Here is a 22,296-nt window from a genome sequence, read left to right as displayed (position 1 = left end):
CTTTATTTCTAGCTTGCCTCCATATCTAAAATTGAAGAGTATAGATAGAATTATGTTTGAGCAAAATTTAATGCTTTTAACACGAAGTGCACAATCCCTTCATATATTGCACTTATCTGCTGGAGTAATAATACATAAGTAGCAATGCATGTAGTTGTAAAATTTTATATTTCCTTTTTTGTGTTTCTTTGTCATATAATTGTTTCTGTTCTGATTGAGATTGTGACACAGTGATGATGGCTGTATCCCTATTTTAACAATGTTACCTATTATGTCTGTTTTGTTCACACATCGTTATAAATACGACAGAATTTGATGTGACTGTCATACCAGTGAGAGGTTTAGCCCTATAAAACCAGCCTTAACCAGGTTCAAACCACCATTTTCTACATTTGAGAATGCCTGTACCAAGTCAGAAATGTGACAGTTGTTGCCCATTTGTTTGATGTGTTTAATCATTAGATTTTGCCATCTGATAAGGGACTTTCCAAAACATTTTCAATAATACAAAATGATCAAAATATATTACTTCCCATCAAGACACAGTATTAAAGAAATATTACAAAGAAATCAATCTATAACTTTATTATTACATTGTTTGTACTGATGCCATGTGAATTACCAGTCAAATAAAAGACAACATTCACATGGCCCCTGCAGATTCACAGATTTCTTTGTCAAAGAGCAACAACTCAAAAAAAATATGTTTTAATTGGTTCATTCTTTCTTGTTAATACCCTACAAGAAATGTATGCATGTGAGAGAGCTTGTATGCCTTAAATTACATTTCAAAGGGACATAACTGTAAAAATAGTTGATCTGTATTGATATTCATATTTGTCTCACATATTGCTGATATAAACCTTTGATATTGATTTCAGAACAGTCCTACAAGCAATTTAGTAATCTATATTCCTATAAAATTGTTTAACATGTATAAGTGTACTGATTTTTTAATTTACACAAGACACTGTTAATATAAACATACATAAAAAAATTCATAAAAATCGGGAAAGAATTGTTCGAGTGAGAATTCTTACACTTACATGACTTGATATACAATTGGTGGACACTCAGTTTTTCCATGTACCCTAAACAGATTCTCCTTGGACAATAACAAATAATATTTTTCATTTGAAAATGAATCACATATATTTTCTTCTCTGATTTCATATCTATATAATGATAATAAAACGAAGGGTTATTTCTTTAGAAATGACCATAAACCTCAGCTTGATAATTGAGGGACTAAGGAACAACTAGACTAACACAATGACCTCAAAACGATATGTCCTCTTCTACTGTAGGCAGGGCTAAATAGAGTACACAAGCTATCATATCACATCTCCTTTTTATATGCAAATTATATATTCATATTAAAATTAAAAAGTTTACTTATTTATTAAAACAATTTAAAACATTTCTTAAAATGCAAGTCATTAAAAAAATGATGTTCATTAAATTCTACATTGTGTCTATAATGACAGAAAAGTCCTTTTCATAATAATTTCCCAATCAACAACAAACAGGAGATCGCATATTTGATCAATGTTTGATAATTTTCTGTAAGTTGTAAATATGTCTACATTATGAGCTTTGAAATGTCTTCAGTAATATTCAACCAATATTTTGCATCGCTTAGCTGCAACCTTTGAATTTTGTTATTTGTCATTGAAACAAATGACATCAATTCACAAGAGCAAGATGTTGTCTAAATAATTGAACATTTGTACTTTCTTTCAAGGTTTGAATTTTTTTTGTAATCACAATTAAAATACCGGTATCAAAATATTATAAAAACCTATAAAAAGCTTTCATCATAAAGCTATGGCATTATTTTTTCTACTCATAAACATAACAACAGAAGAAGTCTGTATCCATAAAAACAACTCGTATATATCAATTTTAAATAGCTGCCACTGTGTGGATAATCTAATTTGAAGCCACCCTGTCCATGTGTTACATTTCCTCTCACTGTCCATAGCCACAGCACGTATACAACACCGTGACATGTTTATAAATGAGGTTGAACTTGCTCTTGTCTGTAAGGTATACTCAATGCTTCGTAACACATCGTTTGTTTTAAGGATGAGAAGTAACTGTCGTGGTACGCGGTTCAGTATCTCAGATATCTGTATTAGGTAATCAGCAGCGTTTGATTTTATTTCATCATCCTAAAAAAGAAAGAAATGGAATATCTTGTAATGGAATCTAGGTTTCGACAAATTTTGATAAAAATGAAATCAGTTGATTTTTTACAGGTATAATGTGTAAAAAGTCAAATAAACATGCACAACTGTACCAATATCTAAAACCGTCATAAAATTTGAATGAAAACTAAATGTCAACACAAAGAGTCAAACCTGAAAAAATGAATTTCTAGTAAATATCATTCAGGCATCTGAGGTTGACTGATTACATTTCTTTGATGGTTTCCCCATTTCTTGTTTACATCTCTTTTCAGACAGGCTGATTAAGAGATTGACATTTGTACAGAAAATTGTGTGCTGCCATCTAGATATCTTTTTATATGTTTTGAGTTTTTTGGGTTGCTGTTTGATTGATGTATACCTTCACCCAAGAAGTGGTCTGTAATTGGTACCTAATGAAAAATTAATCAATAGTAGCTATGTTTTTATATATGACAGGTTCTGTTGATGTAAACACCTTACTTCTCACTTGTGGTGCTGTTATTAATCTATGCCAGATGACATGTCTTTTCATAACCTGACAGTCAGCATACTGGCAAACAATGGATCACAAAACATGTTTAACTCATGTTTTCAACTGTCCCAAGTCAGGAGCCTCTGACCTTTGTTAGTTGTGTTTGTTTTTTGTTCATTTATGTTTTGAAATTTATTGTTACATCCATTCTCATTGCAACTAGTTTATATTTTTGTTTAGGGGCCAGCAGAAGCCTGCCTCTGGGTGAAGGTTTTTCTCGCTGTGTTGAAGATGTCTTGGGGTGTTGTCTGCTCTTTGATCAGGTTGTCTCTTGGACACATTCCCTATTTTCATTCTCAATTTTACACATATCCCACACATTTATAGTGTAGAATACTTACCTCTGACTTGGTGTACTGTTGTTTATCTATGCCAGATGATATAGCTTTCCATGACCTGGCAGTCAGCATACAGGCAAACAATGGATACATATCACCAGCATTCATAGCTGTAGAATACTTTTTTATACCTTCCATATCAGCCTTAATCAAAGAGGTCCATAGCTTACAGTAGTTTACACGCAACTCATCTGTCAATGACTGAAATATTCAAAATGATCATAATCAACAATAAGCGGAATACTAATAACATTAACAATACCAAATTTCATGCACCAGATGTGCATTTCCACTATACATGTCTCTTCAGTAATGCTCATAGCCAAACAACAGAAACATATTAGAGTGAGATTGGTGAATTATTTTAAAATTAAACTTTTAAACAGACTTAACTTTGTACTTACTTAAATAACCTAATAATTGTCAGTACACATGTATTATGCTGATCTAAGATGGCTACATTAATGTTTGAATGCATATAGACAATGACAAATCCTCAACCTATCATTCAGGATTTACCTATCTTGATAAAATTGAGCTGACTCCTGATTGGTCACCTGTCCTACAGGGTACCAACCAAAATCCAGGATTCATGAGGCGTTTTAATGTGTTATGAATTCACGTCCTCGCAAATAGACGGTATTGCTTGTGGTGATGGACTGAAGTAAGTCATGTTATTCTTTATAGAAAATTTCTTTCTAAATTGATTTTTTTAATTCATGAAAAAAGAAATTGGTAATGTGTCCATGGGACACAGATGATGCCCCTGCTGAGATTTGTGGCAATAGGCATTGTGTATAAATTTCATAACATTTGGTTGAGGAAAAATAAAGAAAGAGATATTTGGCAGCTTTTCCATTTCCAAAGGGGCATAACTCTAGAACTGTATAAGTGACACCACCAAAATTCATTTTGATCTGTGTTTTGTGGTAAGAAGCATTGTGTATAAGTTGCATAACATTTGGTTGGTGTAAACTAAGGTTAAAGAATGGAAACCAATTTTGGACATAAAGATGCCATCCACTTCAGGAGGAGCATAGTAAAAATAATTGAGTGAATGTTAAAATTTCAAGCATATATAAAATCAAAATTATATGTTCAGAATGCATTTGTTGAATGCATTTAAATTCTATCCTTAGTGAAAATAATATTTGCTATGTTTAGGTATTATAAGAAAGACCGGATGAAGAATGATGTATCAATTCTCTCGTATATTTGTATATGATAAATCTAATACAAATTTTTATTGCTATTTCCTAATTACTAAATTTTGTGCTGAAATTTTATCAAACTATTATATATCAAATTACCTGATAAAGTCCATGATCTAATAGGACTATTTCTGTGTTTCCTTCAGCTGTTTTATTGACTAGAACATTGCCTGGATGTGGATCACAATGTACATAACCATGTACAAATATCATCTCACTGTACAACTTGCCTAAATCTCTTGATACCTGAAAAACACATAATGAGTACCACAATGAACATTACAATGTACAAATATCATTTACCGGTTCAAATCTCATTTAAGCTTATATTGTCTTTGTTTGGTTACTTTGACTACTCTAAATAAAGCCAATTTATTTCATGGTAACACTTGCCCTAAATCTCTTGATACCTGTAATACATATAATGTGGATCACCTTGAACATATCCATGTACAAATATCTTTTCACGGTACATCTTGCCTAAATCTCTTGTTACATGTAATACACATAATACATTCTCCAGATGTGAATCTGCAGTGACGGATCCAGCCATTTTAAAAAGGGGGGGTTCCTAACCCAGGATAAAAGGGGGAGGGGGTTTCCAGCTATATATACCCATTCAAATTCATTGATCAACCAAAAAAAGGGGGGTTTCAGCCAATGATCTGAATGCAGATACTAATCATAAATACCATTTCAGAGAACTTCATATCTAAATGTCTAGAGACCTATTCTATAGAATGTATTAGGATCATAAATGTACAGAAAAAAAACTTTACTGCAGGCAAAACTCACAAAATGGTTCACCCAACCCCTGCAAAGTCCATGGTTTGCTAATGAAGCCCCCAAAATAGTTCTGTGTAGATATAAAAAAAAATCCATCTCAAAGAAATACGCCAGAAATCATCCAGATGAAGAATATAAGCACTATTCAATTTTATAGTTTTTGTTATAGATAATTTTCATTTAATTTCCTGACTTGCACATAAACATCAATTCAAATCTTCATTACGAACTCGGGCAAAAAAGATATTCTTTTTTATTTTATCAATAAAATATAGCATCCAAAATCATGAGTGATCTGTTATTTTTTTTACCAACCTCATCAACAGATATCTTATGTTGTTTCATATATTCCCTGTTATCCACCTTGCCTCCTTCACAGAACTCCATTGTTAGGACTCTCTCTGATGACAGGTCCCAGTAAATATTAGGAATCTATCAATAAAACATTAACAATAGTTATAGATTATTTATGTTTTTTAAATAAGATAAATTTTCTCATATTAATCTCATCGAAAGGCGATAACAAAAACTATTACTTCTTAATTTTAGGTCTTTAGAAAAATTCGATCATTAACAATTTACATGCAAGACACTTGTATGACTCTTAAATACTGTTTCAAATTAATCAAACAATAGCACAATATATATAATAACCTTTAGAAATTTAAAATGTTTGAATAGCCTTTGTACTCTTTCACAATTTCTTCCTTCATGTAGAAAGTCTAACTCTAGGGGTAAATTTCTTTTCGTTTCTTCAGCTAACCACTTATACTGAAAACCAGGGAATACAAAAGACACACCATGAACCAAAAGCTGTAAAAATAAAAAACATAATTATTATGCATTAGCAACAGGCTTGGGATCTTTTGAGTACATTTGCTAAAACTTTGTTTTAAATTGCAGTATAAATTTACAGGTGAAAATCTCAACCCATTGTTAAGACAGATTGAAGATATAGTTTGGATGTAGAAATTCAGAAGATCATCACCATGTAATTCTAATGACAGTCTGTTTTAAATGAAAAATGCGAGAGAAAAAAATGCAATAGTCAAAATTCGGCATGCAAGAGTAAAGAAGATTAACTTCCGAATATCAAAATTATACCATAATGACATTTTAAAGTTACTGATAGTTTGTCCTTAATCATTGTTTCATGGAACAATTGCTGCAAAATGATCTCCCTTTAAAATCATTCAACCATTTGTACAATAGAGAAAAGTAATCTACTAGTATGCATGGCAGGCCTTGCAGTCATAAAACCATTGAGTACAATAATGGTACTCAGACTCATTAATCAAACAATCAAATTACTGGATTTGATGTTTAAAGCACAAAAATTTGAACTCAGACAACTGAGTATGGTTTCATGACCAGAAGCCCTGAACTCATATCATCTTTGTTGAATTCATTAAAAACTTTTCTTTTTATCACTGTGATTGTGTCCTTAGGATATCTTATGTTTGATTATGTGTACTAAATTTGTTGGATTACTGTCTCATAGATGTTTCCCCAACATCTTCATTAAATCATATGAATAAACAAGAATGTGTCCATGCTAAATAGATGCCCCACTCACACTATCATTTTCTAAGTTCAGTGGACCATGAAATTGGGGTGAAAAAAATCTCATTTGGCATTGAAATAAGAAAGAAACATTTCATAGGGAACACGTTTACTAGGTACACCTCGGAATTCAACTTCATAAAAAAATATCATGACCAAAAACAGATGCAGAGGTGAAAAAAAACAAAATGCCCCTAGGTGGGGCATGAAAATAAACCTGTTCTGTTTAATCCCAAATCTTACCTCCATGGTCTTGATATCTACAAATGAATGTTTCTTTACTTTAGGATGCTGAATCTTTACAGCAACAACTGTTCCATCTTTAAGAGTTGCTTTATGAACCTGAGCTAAAGAGGCAGCACCCAATGGTTCAGGGTCTATCTGTACAAACATGTCTTGTACCTAAAATAAGAAAGCATGAACCTGAGCTAAAGAGGCAGCACCTAATGGTTCAGGGTCTATCTGTACGAACATGTCCTGTACCTAAAATAAGAAAGACATGAACCTGAGCTAATGAGGCAGCACCTAATGGTTCAGGGTCTATCTGTACGAACATGTCCTGTACCTAAAATATGCAAAATATGAACCTGAGCTGAAGATGCAGCACCTTATGGCCAGGGGTCAATCCAGAAAACATCAAGAAAATTTGAAATCACAAGAAATTCAGAAGAATAAAATTAAGAAAGGAAATGGGGAATATGTCATAGAGGCAACAACCTGACCAAAGAGCAGATAACAGCCAAAGGGCACCAATGGCAATGAGTCTTCAATACAGCGAGAAAATATTGCACCGGGAGATAGGCCACAGCTGGTCCCTAAATAAAAATGTGTACTAGTTCAGTGATAATGGACGTCATACTTTACTCCAAAACATATAAATGAACTAAAAGACAAAAACTAAAAGACAAACAAGGCCAGATGCTCATGGTAGCAGTTAAAGAAAAAAACTAACACCTTTTGTCCAAGATCTTCTTCCAATACTTTAAACAGTTCTGTAACAGGTGTTTGTGGTGCCTGGTTATGTAAAACTTTCATTGTCTCTACATATTCCATCGGCAGAAGATATTCCAGTGATCCTACGTGTTGTCCTACTTTTATATATCCTCCTCCATTGGAACAACAAAGTTCACGCAGACGTAATGCTGATCTAGAATGAATCTGAAACGAAAAAAATTCCATTTCTAGATTTTACCCAGTCAGTATCTTTGTTAAATTTTATTACTTAGTAGTACTAAAATAAGTTGGAGAGCATAATCATAGACACAATGGGGCAAAATTGTCTTATTTAAGGGGGGAAGGTAGAAAAAAAGGTAAATTTTAAACAAAAAATATAGTTTTGTTACTTGGCGAAAAAAATAATAAAATGGTGAAAAATATATTGTTTTGGCGAAAGAGGTGGGCGAAAAAAAATAATTGATCCAGGGTAAACCCTGCTTAGTATGTGACTTGTGATACCAATAAAATCTTTTACAATAAAAAGTGTGTTTGCCAAAGTTTTTAGAATAACTAGAAGATGCTGTGAAATCAGAGTACAATTGGGCAAGTGTTGAATAAAGAGATTTTAAATTTCTCGGGCAGGGAAAGCATATAAGTCAGGATCAGTAACAGTCTCTGAAGTAGGCTTATATTCTCAAAAATTGGCATACAACAAAGTACAAAACACTTCTTTTATAAGTCATATCTCAAATATTTTCAACTTTGTATGATTATTATTACAGAGGAGATGTGGCTCAATGAAATCAGTCTCTCCCTTTAGTAGTATATAGATATACTGTGTATCTTATTACATGTAGGCATTAAAATAAAAGGTTACAACTGCACTTCTATTCATGCTTCTATTATTACTTTGAAAATGGCCAAAATTGTTGCTTTGCACTATATTCATATTTCTTCAGATAATAAACATTTTAAAGACTTAAGAAATTTAAGGCATAAGCAATAACTTATGAAAAATATCTAAACTTCTGATAGTTTGCATGCTTTAAATGCTTTATGGCAGTTTCTATATTTCTTACATCATGCATTCAGAGTGTTCATTTTACAACATTTTCAACCATAAAGTTCTTTCAACCATACATATTCCTTTCTTTAAGATATATAAAAGGGAGATAATTACAAATTTATTGTGATTTTTTGCAAAAATCAGACTGATCTTTTTTAATACAAAAAGAATGTCATGAATTCTGAAAAATTGTAGCCAATATAAAGATTCAAATTCTTTATTTTACATAGTAATTCATAGTACTTAGTGATTTGTTAGAATGAAAGGAACAACTTTCTACTTTTTCACAGTATAAAAAAAATGAAATAAAACATCGGAGAAAAATTGTTCTTCCCCAGTCAGTTATATGTAAAAGACATTACAAATAAAATCATGAAAATCATTTGCCCTTATAACAATATTGCATTGACTTTAAATTTCAAGGCAACTTAATCAAATTAAACTTTTACCTCTGATTTCACTTTCTCATATTCTGGACTTTCATATTCAATTCCTCGTAAATGTATCTTATAATCAGCTACAATCCATAATGCCTACAAAATGACAAATCAAAATTATACAGATATTTATTTTTTCAAATAGAATACATCTTCTGAAACAAAAAAAACAAAAATTATTCAAAACAAAAATTCAAATTTTAGGGCACAATAATTTTTTTTTCAATCTACATGTACATTTGTTTGTTTTGTGGATATTCTAATTGTAACATTCGCCAATTACTAAAAATACAAGTTATTTACGACATTGACTAAATATACAGATATGTTGTAACTAAAATTAATATGTAATTTGATCATCATCTAATGATGAATTTAATCTTCAAAAAAAATAACATTGCAAATATTCAATTTTATAAAGTTACATAGATCTAAAAATTCATGAAATTAGAGGGTTTAAAAATTATAATATAAATTAAGCAACTTTGATTTTAATTCTAACCAATCTCATTACTCCTGGTACCCACAATGTTTCATTCATGTTTTTAAAATTTAGTTTGTTGGTGTTGGTCCACATTTATATCTATCTATCTGACCTTCTCTGTATGGCATTTACATGTATACTTCTTATAATTAAATCAAGCATGTTGAGATCAGAAAACTTTAATACAATTTTCAAAATTGATTAAAATACCTACAGTAAAAGCTGCACGTCCAAATCTTACTACTCCAATGGTAGAAACCTCCCAATCATTTCTATACAGAAAATAGCCTGATCCTGTTCCCAGTCCTCCAACAGACAGATATTTCAAGGTTCTCTTGAGGAGGTGTCTACTCATTCTACACTATCTGAAAAAAATAAGTCAAAAGCCTGTTATTCAGTGGTTGTAGTCTGTAGCTGTCAATCATATTTTTGTTTTTTTTCATATATTGTTTTGTACATAAATTAGGCTGTTTCCATTTGAATATTTTTTTACATTTCCATGTCAGGGCTTTTATACTTGTAATATGTTATGGGTTTTGCTCATTGTTGAAGGGCGAACAGTGTTCTATAATGTAGTTCTGAAGGAAAAAAATCAAACTTAGTTGCTTACATCTATGTCTTTAGGTTTCTGGTAGATACTTGTCTCATCAGTAATCAGTCCACATCTTCTTATTTTCATGATGCATTAGATAATAAATTTCATATGAACAAAATAGTCAATTAGATCATTTTTTATTTTTTTGGCTCAAATGCACAGGTCTCAGACTTTGTCAGAAGAGCAAAAGTACATCATCTCTTTAAATTATGATATATATGTTTCAAGAAAATCAAAGCAATGAATAAAACTGGAAGTGTTTTTAGTGCTATGTTCCAATTAGATGTTTAAAGGCATATTGTCATTAATTAAGTAACAAACATAACTGTCACTCAAAGTCCAAACTCAGAATTTCAAACTAACTTATCAAAACATGTTTATTAAAAGTCCAGATTTTGAAACCAAAATATAATAATAAAAAAAAAATAACAGAAGAAATGTCAGTCCATTGTGATTTGAAAATTATATGAAAAGCATATTTTAACTTAATAACACATGTACCAATCCAAATCAGGAGCCAGTAATTCTGTGGTTGGTGTTTTTTTAGCAGCACTTAAAATTTGTTACTTGTTTGTTACGCCTTTATTTTCTCGCTTGAATTGTGTTACATTTACTACATGTGCATGATGTATGTCTTGCTGAGACTTGCTCAGTATTGGTTTTGCTCATTTTGAAGACTGTACTGTGACCTATATAGTCATGATAGTTGCTGACTTATAGGTAGTTTGTTCTTTCTGGAGGGAAAGTTGTCTCTGTGGCTCTAATACCACATCTTCTTATTTTTTTATTTATTTGAATTTGTTTTGTTTTTTTGTTTTTTTGTAACTTGTATCTTCAGGCATGTTATCTAATTTGTTGATAAACGAACAGCATGTTTAAATGTGATGTAAAAATGCACACAATTTGAAGTAAATGCTACACAGCAGATATTTAAGAAATAATTCATGGGGGCTTGAATAGATCGTGATTTTACCATGGGTTGGCCCTTTTATGCCAAATATTTTACCCAAAGCAATAACGAGGGTAAATTTATCAGCATAAACGTTCAACCCGTTGTAAAATCATATTATATTCTTTCAATATTAATAGGACAAATACAGTAATTCTTTTTTATCAGACTGAATCAGACTCTAGACTGGAGGCAAATATTTGCCTTTCTCATAAATAAAGGCACTAATTACAAATTGGTGTAAAAGAAAGGAGCAAACTGAATAAGTGATTGTGACATGCTTAAACTATTTGAAATAACGTATTTAGATAGTTTTGGATGAATTTAAATGATAATTTACTTAGGCCTTACATAAAGTAAAAAAATGGCTTATACCACATTTTAGCATTGGCATTTGTTTGTTTACGTTTGATCCTTGTTGTGATGATTTTCAGTTTCCACAAGCGTGCATGTATTTTACCATAAAATGTTTATTTTCCTGTGTCATCATTCTATGATGTCAGGTACCTCATTCAGAAAAAAGGATATGATGTACTGTACATAGGAGTATGATCGAAACAGCCCAGTCAATACACCTTATCGCTAATCCTGGCTGATCAGGCCGCTTGAACTTTTGACGTCATACAACAATCACTTTTCAATTGTCGCTTCAGATAGTTTGTTTTGTGACGTCAAAATTTTACAGGAACCTGTGTGATATCCAGTAATGGCGGACATATAGCGATAAGATGTAAAAATTCATATGGTCACGGGTGTGTACTCAAAGCGTTACTTCGGGGGGTTTTAAATATTTTTGGTTGAGGACATTTTTTTTATCTCCATGAAGACTAAGTTAATAATGTTTAGCTATGCACTGAATGAAAATAAAAACAGATTACAAAGGTCAATTCTGAAGCTGCTGATCACACTGACTGTCTTGAATTTCTCATTGAAATATTTACAAAAAAGGGCCCAAAAGCTTGCTAGTATGATACAGATTTGGAATATATAAATTTTAAAGTGACTACATAAACGCCAGTGTCCATACCCTTGTCTTTCTCAGTTCTGGATCGTCTGTTTCATAATCATTATGAACATTTCAACACAACGAACGAAAAGTCACGGTGAATTCCGAATGACTGACTGACTTTTTCGTTGTTTTCTGGAAGAAGATAAAGGGAGGGAATAAATACGTAATATCGACAAACAAGATGGCGATGAAACTTGTGGAGTAAGTTCCAAATTGTTTTTACAACAAACATCTAATAATGGTCAATAAAATTATCGCAAAATGTTAGGAAAATAATAAGTTTACCAAAGTTTTTAAAAATCTGGACTTTCAGGTCCTACTCAGCTGCAAACTTAATAAAATACGCTCTAGAACCGGTCTACGACTATTATGAGGGTCTGAAAGGGTGATGAGCAGTTCTTTGTTTTATTTGGATTCTTAAAATTTACAGACTTTTTTTCGTTGCCTTTATAATGGCGCTTATTTCGTACAATCCTCATGAAAATGGTATTTCTTTTATTTTTTCTCATTTGAATGAGGGGGACGCGCAAAATTTGTCTTTGTAGGCTTTTCGGTTTTAAAGCTCTCCAGAGCTTATTATGTACTTGTAATGCATATACCGACTCTAAATAAGAGGGTAGTAATGCACTTTACCCTCAGGCATCAAATTAAATAATAATTAAAACTGATTCATCAAAATATCCTTATCTTGATTCGTCAGAGTCTCAAATAATTATTGGTACTGTCATTTTTGGGAAAACTTTATCATGATGTGTAAAGATCAGTAGTTTTGTTAATGGTCTAAAAGAAAGTGTACATTTTATCGTCATGCACCAAAAATTACTGATAACGTCATCTGTGGAGAATTTTTACTGTTATGCGTCATAAAGGAACGCCCTTTACCACCCTCTAAATAAAGCTTTATTTCTTATGTCTAGGCTTTGCGTACTCGCCTCAGGTTTTATAATTTAATGTCATCGGATCCAAAATATTAAAGGAATACATCTAGTTCATTGTATAATTCAAATTTGATAAATAGTAAATACATGTACATGTACATTAACTGGAAAAGGATTAATTTAATACTGTTTATATTTTCATCTCAAGATATTGATCTGGGGTCAAATTCTCAATATTCAGTTCTTGTGGATTCTCAGGTAAACTTGGTGCCCCTTTTATTTTCTACATGTATTCCTTATCATGCTTATACTTTGGCATCCCAAGAAGAATACTGCCATATTTGTCTGTTTGTCATAATGAACTTTAAGGTGGCACAAGTTGGTCCTTGAATCATATAGCCCTAGTATGCTGATTTCAGATTTATGATTGATACAATAATCAGTAATACATGTGACAGTCACTGTTAATTTGCCTACAAATGATTTATGTCTAAAATAAATGTGGTATGATTCCAAATAAGGCCAAAATATATGTGTGTTTAAGGTTACATCATCAAAATAAATAAGGTAGGTAGGTCGCCACATTGTATTTCCATTTTATTTTCTGTGGTCTGTCTTGCTGTGGACCGAGTTGTCCATGGGCTAAGTTTTCCCATATTTTTAATGATTGAAAGCCCATAGTTAGCTAGAAAACGCCCTGAAATGACAAATGTAAAACAATTCAAATAGAAAACTAACTGCCTCATTTATGTAAAAAATAATAGACATGAAGATTTCCTGACAATATACATGTATATAGGTTTAAATTAATTTGTTTTCAAGTGATTAAAAAATTGATTGGGTGTAACATTTCTTTTCCCTACAATCATAATTGTTGCTTCTTTCTATAAGGCCATAGAAAAGAATATGTTTTTTGTGCCCTAACCTTACCTACCCAGAAAATAGATGCCTTCTCAAATTCTTTTACTGTTGTGATGTGAAGAAAAAAATGTATCCAGAAAAAAAGAAATAACCTACCTACATACTCCCTACTGTCTTTACCTTTAGGTAGGGTTTGAGCAAATCAAAATATTTTTAAGTGTGGCCTACCAATAACCATCAATTTTTATTCAAACTTATTTTCATTTCAGTATATTGCCTTCACCGGTGCAAAGATATGACAGAGAAGATGAAGATAGGTCATTTAGACAACAAATGCAGGTACAAACAAGGAACACATTTATTATAGAAAATCAGATTCACATGGCTTATATTGTTAGATAAGTTGTAAATAGAATATTGATTTGATATGTGCCTTATGAGTTTCTTATATATATTTTATTCAAATGATATTTGAAACAGTACTGTTGATTGTATGTTACAGCTGAAAATTTACAACTCACATATTCAAGTTTTTATCGTTTATTTTGTAAAATTTTCATTAAGATATGTGTAAGAGATTTTCTGTTAATGAATTTTGCTTGAAAGTGTTTTTACAAAACAGAGGTATCTTATATGATAAACAGGATGTATATATAGTTTGAACAATAAATAAAATGACTGAATAATGTATTGGTCATGATCAGTCTTTTAAGAGCTGTTCAAATCAAGATCAGTTTACTAGTGGTTGTACATGTTGTATGTGGTAATCATTATCACTGGATTAAACATTTTATCACTTCAATGGTAGTTCATTGATGTTCAAAAGCTTAAAACCTAACAAAATGTATGATAATAATAGTTTTATTATGTTTTAAGATTGCGCCAGTTACAAAGAGAACTGCACCACCATATGGTCACAGAAAAGGATGGATTCCAAGAACACAAGACGTAAGAACTAAAACATTGTATATGTATATACAATGTATCTACATTTCACATCGTGATCATACTGAAATCTGTTTTTTTTTGTACTCTTTTAGACTTGTAATATATTGTATTTTGTAGTGTACTGTATCATAATTATATGATCTATCGCCCCATATGATTTATTGTTGGCTTTTTAGTTTTATTCAGTCATTTTGTATATATATATCTATGCAGATAGTAGAAACAATGACATTTACTTGCATTTGATAAATAAAGAGTGCTTAGGGGAAATCAAAAATACATGTATGTCAAAGCAGAAAATTTTGTGAGATTTCCATTCCTATTTAAATTAATTTATTGATATACTAAAATTTTATATGTATTGTTGATTAAGAGTGTACCAGAAATTTAATAAATATTTTTGAAATATTTTTTTTAACAGGATTTTGGAGATGGAGGAGCATTTCCAGAAATCCATGTAGCCCAGTATCCATTAACTATGGGGATGAAGAAAAGTACATCTAACGCACTACAGGTCCAGCTTGGAAATGACGGGAAGATAAAATATGATGCTATAGCCAAATATGGTCATGCTAAAGATAAGGTAGGTTTGATTCTGTGAAGATTCTGTGAAGCCTGTTATAGGTTTTATAGCTGTCTAGTACAATGAATAGCACATCTCAATGGTAAAAAAAACCTGCATTTAATCAATTAATGACCTTGATTACCTATGAGGGTCTCGCAGGATCAGTTAACAGAGGTTGACAAATTATTTAAAAATGTGAAAAAATATTGAAGTCAATCCAGACTTAAGACAATTCCAATGCATAGTCAAATAAAAGCAAAACATAAAATTTAGACCTTGAACAAAAAATGTAAAGCTATGTTTATTATAGAAATATGTATAAATGCAACACTATATTTTGATAGAGAACATAATAATTACCTCACAATAGGCAACCTCTTTAAGAGATTTACAAACCGTTAACAAATAGATTATATTTGTTGAAATTGTTCTTAACCTCTAAATGTTCAGACATTTATTGAAGTTTATTGATGTTAGAAACATTTTCAAACAACATAATGTTTTTGAACAAAAATATCAATGCATTGTTTTTATCTCTGTGTGTTTGTAGTCTCTATTTCTGTCTGTAGGTAGTACATTCCAAATTCCAAGATCTGGTACCCAAAGCTTACGATGAGGATGATCCAGAAATACAGAAACCAGATGAAGAGCAGATACAAGACACAACAGAAGCTACTCGACAGGCTCTGGAGAAACTGGTCAATACCAAAATATCAGCAGCCATGCCTGTCAAAGCTGCAGACAAACAGGCACCAGCACAATACATTAGGTAAAAGATAGGCGAAAGATACCAAAGACATTCAAACTCATAAGTCAAATATATATTGACAATGCTTAGGCTAAAAAAGAAAAAAAAACAGAAAAAAAATGTCATTTATCATCTGTGCTTGCACTTAAATGTTCATAATATCAATTATGAATTGATGCCATGAAAATTTGTGATGTTATCCATTGAATCAAAATCATAGTTATAAAGGATTTTGCATTAGAATTTTGCATTGATGTTAATATGTATAAAATCGTTTGTTAGTTATTGTTTTGTTTTATTCTAGATACACCCCATCACAGCAAGGTATGGCATTTAATTCAGGAGCTAAACAAAGAGTCATCAGAATGGTGGAGGTACAAAAGGATCCAATGGAACCTCCAAAATTCAAGTAAGTTTTATATGAATGAAATCTGAAACACCATAGTTTATTTGTTCATTCATGACTTCTACAACATTTTATTTTACCATTTCTGTATTGTCTCAGAGTCAACCTTTTATAAAACAGCAATAGTATCCCCCAAAGCAGTTGTTGTAGATTTGAAATTAGCAGTTAGGTTACTCTGCATACATATGGAAGTAACATATTATAACATATTTGAACTTTTTTTTATTAGTTTGAAGGGCTATTGGAAAAAAGAAATAAAATAAAGTCTTAATGATATTGAAAATACAATATGTGTTAGTTAACATTGTACAAAAATATTTTATATCACAAAAGCAAAAGAAAAATTAATCATGATTTTTTTCATGTATTTTATGTTTAAAATCAAGTAGAAAAAATTTAAATGTAATGATATTTCAATGCTTACTCTTCTCCCAGCAAATAAATGATTGATTGACAAATAGAATTTAAGACAAAAATATAATTTCTAATAGATACTGGTAGTGATATTTGTAACATTTAATTTTGCAGAACAAATAAAAAGATCCCTAGAGGACCTCCATCACCGCCAGCACCTGTCATGCATTCACCAAACAGAAAGGTATGTTGTCAAGAATACTTCTGCATTTGTAAGAAAGAAACTTTACATTTAAATTTTTCAGCACTAGAAAATATGTTTTTCAGAATTTTCAGTCGCTACTTTTGATTAATTCGATTTTTTGCTCATCAATGAAAATCATTGTAATTAGAGCAAGAGTCCAGAGCTTACAGTATTAAAATGTTAACGTTGAACTATTGTACTCAGACCCCAAATCTGCAAATCAAAATACTGGATATGGATTTAAATTCTTAGAACTGAGTAAAGTCTTATGACTGCTAGGTCCAGACTCAAAATTTTCCATATTGTTCCATATTTATATGCATATGTACTGAATTTGCTGCCATTTCCAATCAGAATACAGTGTTTTTTATATGTCATATTTTACTATGTTAATGAATATTGTAAATTTATGGAATGTTGTTTTATTTTAGGTTACAGTTAAAGAACAACAAGAATGGAAAATTCCACCATGTATATCTAACTGGAAAAATGCAAAGGTAAGCTTGATCATGGTGCAAACATTTGTTTTTAGCCTGAAATGTATTGCAATATTGATTGTTCCTTGTCAAAAAAATATTTTTGAATGTTAATATACTGTACAAGTTTTGCAAGATAACTTGAAAAAAATGACAGACACATGTTATTTTTGAAACATCAAAAAAATGATAATTTGATTATATATTATATGGTTAAAAAGTTTATATACTCAAACATGTGAATGGAGTTCTTTATATAACAGAAATTTTCTTTACCAAACTCTTGAAACTTGATATGCATTGAAAGATTTTATCCTGTGTAATCAAAACAGTAAGAATGGCTGCCCATAAAATTGATTGTTGATTGCTTCACTACCATTGACAAATATTTTAAGGATATTATAGATGAAACAAATTTAACAAATAATACATAGGCAATCCTACCTATGTATTATAGACTGATATAAGGGAAGGGAAATTTGGACTACCACTGAAAATTGAAAGTATAGTTGATAATGGTAATGACTGAAACATTGCCTTTTAACAGACAACAATTGTATCACTCTGAACCTCAGTTAGTTGTTGCAAAGCTCTTTACCATTTCCCCAAAAATTTCAACACTCATTTATTCTGAATGTTCACTACCATATTTCGAAATGAGGAAATAAAAAAAACATAAATTTGAATTATCGCTGATGCCTGTATTTATAGTGTATATGCAAGTTAATATTTATGGGAATTAATAGCAACTTTTTTTCAAGAAAACAACTAAACTAGATCACTAGTTATACTTAATTTAGATATTCGTGACTTCCAAGTATTTTTTGTGAAACTTCTTGCAGACTGTCAGAACTAACTGATTATAATATTTTTGTTTTAATTGTAGGGATACACAATACCTCTAGATAAGAGATTGGCAGCTGATGGACGAGGGTTACAGGGTGTACATATCAATGAAAACTTTGCCAAGTTAGCAGAAGCTTTGTATATTGCTGATAGAAAGGTAACCCTAAAATAAAGATTGATATGAAATATTTTCTTGATTAATCTGTAGCACTCTTACACTCAAAATTTTCTCTCTGTTCTAATTTTTCATTCTTATTTCGTAATTTATGGACTTGAACAAATACAGATTATTGCAAAATCTTGAGAATATATAATTTTTTATAACCTATATGTAAAGAATTTTATTGTTAGAAAGATTCTATGAAATATGTTAGGTGGACCTCTTTGTATTGAATAGAATCTATATATCTTGTGTACTTTATGTTTTAATCTTTATTGCCAATAGTTGTGAGTGGTGAAGTTATGTCTGACACGAAAGTTAAAATGTTCGTAAAATTAGACATCCATTTTGTTATTTTTGATTTTCAGGCCAGAGAAGAAGTAGAGATGAGAGTTAAAATTGATGAAATGGTAGCTCAGGAAGAAAAGAAAAAGAAGGAAGAAAAATTAAGACAATTGGCCCAGGAAGCGAGAGAAGAGAGAGCTGGCATTAGGAGCAGAGATCGTATGTTTAGTTCTCTGTTTAAAATCTTTTATAATGAGTTACCTTATCTTTATTTCTGTAGTCACCTTTTTAGTCTCCCATACCATTCTGGCTTTGATTTTGGGATACTGTGAAATAAAAAATATTCAGTAAACAAATTTATTTCAGAAGATACTTTTTGGCACGTTTAGCTCTTTCTAGCTAAGTAGGCAATGATATATTTCTGTGATTTTCTAACTTTGATTATGTATTCATAAATGAGGAAATCCTAGTTTTGACATAATTGGGCAAGTTATATGTTATTTTCTTCTGGCACAAATAAAAAACAAGATGTTCAATATTTCTATGTAGGTATTATTAAAACATTGAAAAGAGAATGTTATTTTAGAACTATTATGAACACATATTTATATTCCCTTTGAATTTAAGTAAATTAATCTTTTTGCAGACAAAGATAAGAATGAAGATCTTGGGGAAAGAGATGATATAAGGAGAGAGAGACAGAGGGACAGACAAAGAGATAGAAATTTATCTAGAGCAGCTCCAGATAAAAGGTAAATCACAGAACATTTGATTTTTACCTAATAAATACGGTTGAACATCTAGAGGTCAAAGCCACAAATACACTGATTCTAGAAAAGATGACATTTTGAATTACTGTACATTTCCCTTCTTTGGTGTCATTTGTTGACCAATCATGCAGTTAAACACAAGAAAGACTTGCGAGTATGGTCTTAAGAAATGACGATAGTCTGTCGGATGGGAATGATGAATATTATAGGAGCAATTTAAGTTCTGTTTATAGCCGGTAGTTCAAATGTATTTTAGGTAGTTATGATTGACCTAATTAACATATAAATAATATTGTAGATCTAGACTACAGAGAGAAAGAGAAAGGGATATTAGTGAAAAGATAGCTCTGGGCATGCCCAACACTGGTGCTGGAAATCAGGAAACCATGTTTGACCAAAGATTATTTAATACAACTAAGGTACTGTAATAAATATATACATTTTGAAGACTACTTTCACCTGTAAGGGGTTTACTTTTGTAAATTGTGACTTGGATGGAGAGTTGTCTCATTAGCACTCATACCTCTTCTTCCTATATAGCTTTCAACAACATGTATCTTTAATGCTTGTAATCTAGACTATTGCCAGGCAACAAAGGGATACAGTAGCACATTTATTGGTCTGCATCACACCAAAGGGACATTATAACCTTTCACCTCTTGAACCAGGTTATGTCATGAAACTTGATACTCTGTTTTATAAGGATATGATGAACTTCATTAATGATTTCAAGGCTAGAGTTCATGGTTACGTTTTTTGTTGCTCAATTGAATAGATTGTTGTACCTCGTTTGTTTTTAAAAAAAGGACTAATACTGTGGATTCGTTTATTTTCGTGGATATCAATTTTCGTTGATTGCTGAAACCTTACATATTCGTGGATATTTGATTTCGTGGTATTATCAATCACTGTATACAAAGCCTATTAAAATATGCTATTCGTTGAACATTTGAATTCGTGGTTCACCAGTACCCACGAAACTCACGAAAATTGGTATCCAACGAATAGTAATGAATCCACAGTAGTTTGTCAGAATTTATTTTTGAAATTGATGGCATATTATGTTATAAAGAAATAATGTTGACCAATACACTCAAACCACAAAATTCTGAAACACAGTTATCTTTCCTTCAATCTTTGAATTTGTATATTTTCATTATTACTTCTTTGACTTAATCAATTTCACTCATTAATCTTTAAAGTATTTTCTATTCGTTTTAGGGCATGGATAGTGGTTTCAATGAAGACGATGCATATAACGTGTATGACAAACCCTTCAGACAGGAGAGTTCCATAGCTAACAACATTTACAGACCATCAAAGAATGTAGACAAAGAAATATATGGAGATGACTTTGATACATTAATGAAAACAAACAGGTTAGATGATATTTTTCTGCGATGCTATGTGGCAGTTTGTTGCTTGCGAAACATCGAAATCATCTGGCTTTTCAATTTTTTTACGCATATTACCACGTTGAAATCTCTGAGTACATTGAGTATGAATTAAAGTATGGCATACAATTTGTTATTAGATAGTGGATTTAGGGGGATCAAGTTTTATAATATAAACAGTTGCAACACGAATGTTTAACACACAAGAAATATATATCTGGAAGGCTAAAAAAAAGATAGCATTCTCATTTGTGTACCTTGCCTGGGAGGAATCTGGCTAATTGGTTGGCCTTTGTAAATCCATATGTCCCAGGAACTTCAGAAAATCAGGAAATCAGAATTCTTGGTATCTAGCTTAATATATGCATACTCTACATTGTGTTTACCATAAAAAGCAGACAAAGGATACCAGAGGGACATTCAAACTCACAAGTCAAAAACAATCCATGGCTAAAAAGATAAAAAGACCATCATACAAACAACATTTAACAGAACATAACATAGAAAAATAAAGACTGGGAAACTCAAACACCATCAAAAACTGGGGGTGATCTCAGTGTTTCTAAAGGAAAGATCTGTAACTGAATCCTTTTTTTAGCGTTTTTTTGCTTTTTTACAGCTGACAGTAAAAATTGTACATGTTCTCTGACAGTAGATACTTGACTAGCTAACCTTATCATCTGTTTATAGTGACTTTTTCTTCTTTTTCAGATTTGTTCCTGACCGGGAGTTTGCTGGTACAGACAGGAGTCGTAGACGTGAAGGACCAGTTCAGTTTGAACAGGCCGATGAAGAGGATCCTTTCAATTTGACTGAGTTCTTGAAAACAGCTAAGCGTGGTGAGAAACGTGCGGGAGAGGATTCACGATCAAGTAGAGACTATGATGGAAGTAAAAATAAACAAAAGAGACGGGAATAGATAGAATAACAGACAATCAGCAAAAACATTAAATCATGACCTTGATTTTATTTCATTGTATAATAAATTTATCATTTTTACAACCTTACTTGGTTCTTTTATAAGATAAACTTATCTGTATTGATCATGGTTGTGATCTCTTTACAAAAGCCACTGGCTAGTTAAAGGTAAAAGTATATTAAAGGATTTCTCACCAGTTATAACAAACACAGTTATCTGCTCAGGTATTTTGAGACTTGAATAGTTTTTTAAAAGGTACTTTATGTTGCCATGATTAATTCATGACGATTCATTCATCTGATGCATTTTTTTTTTATGGCAATATGGAGTATAAATTTGATATT

General features: G+C 31.3%; 2 protein-coding genes across 4 annotated transcripts; one reads left to right on the top strand and one right to left on the bottom strand.

Moving 5' to 3' along the window:
* Window positions 1-679: 679 nt before the first annotated feature.
* On the bottom strand, window positions 680-12,248 carry LOC134710222 (aarF domain-containing protein kinase 1-like). Of its 3 annotated transcripts, none has more exons than XM_063570473.1 (11): window positions 12,117-12,248; window positions 9,760-9,910; window positions 9,074-9,157; window positions 7,577-7,780; window positions 7,046-7,105; window positions 6,866-6,964; window positions 5,714-5,872; window positions 5,375-5,491; window positions 4,373-4,519; window positions 3,066-3,263; window positions 680-2,174 (listed from the first exon to the last, which is right to left on the bottom strand). In XM_063570473.1, the coding sequence occupies exons 2-11, from the start codon at window positions 9,898-9,900 to the stop codon at window positions 1,818-1,820; spliced, it is 1,566 nt and encodes a 521-aa protein (XP_063426543.1). In that variant the 5' UTR covers window positions 9,901-9,910; window positions 12,117-12,248; the 3' UTR covers window positions 680-1,817. The 3 variants fall into 3 exon arrangements, with proteins under 3 accessions (XP_063426543.1, XP_063426541.1, XP_063426540.1); XM_063570471.1 differs by lacking the exon at window positions 7,046-7,105 and adding an exon at window positions 7,128-7,187 and having other exon boundaries at window positions 682-2,174; XM_063570470.1 differs by lacking the exon at window positions 7,046-7,105 and having other exon boundaries at window positions 700-2,174; window positions 6,866-7,024.
* On the top strand, window positions 12,143-22,040 carry LOC134710221 (SNW domain-containing protein 1-like). Its single transcript, XM_063570469.1, has 14 exons — window positions 12,143-12,299; window positions 14,107-14,176; window positions 14,714-14,785; window positions 15,207-15,372; window positions 15,924-16,119; window positions 16,403-16,507; window positions 17,033-17,102; window positions 17,534-17,599; window positions 18,465-18,581; window positions 18,953-19,088; window positions 19,516-19,621; window positions 19,938-20,058; window positions 20,861-21,018; window positions 21,745-22,040. The coding sequence occupies exons 1-14, from the start codon at window positions 12,280-12,282 to the stop codon at window positions 21,950-21,952; spliced, it is 1,611 nt and encodes a 536-aa protein (XP_063426539.1). The 5' UTR covers window positions 12,143-12,279; the 3' UTR covers window positions 21,953-22,040.
* The last annotated feature ends 256 nt before the right edge of the window (window positions 22,041-22,296 follow it).

This window comes from Mytilus trossulus, chromosome 3 (genome assembly GCF_036588685.1).
Source record: "Mytilus trossulus isolate FHL-02 chromosome 3, PNRI_Mtr1.1.1.hap1, whole genome shotgun sequence".
In the NCBI taxonomy this organism is placed as follows: domain Eukaryota; kingdom Metazoa; phylum Mollusca; class Bivalvia; order Mytilida; family Mytilidae; genus Mytilus; species Mytilus trossulus.
The sequence above is the reverse complement of the archived record's forward strand: the minus strand, read 5'-3'. Positions and strand labels throughout refer to the sequence as shown.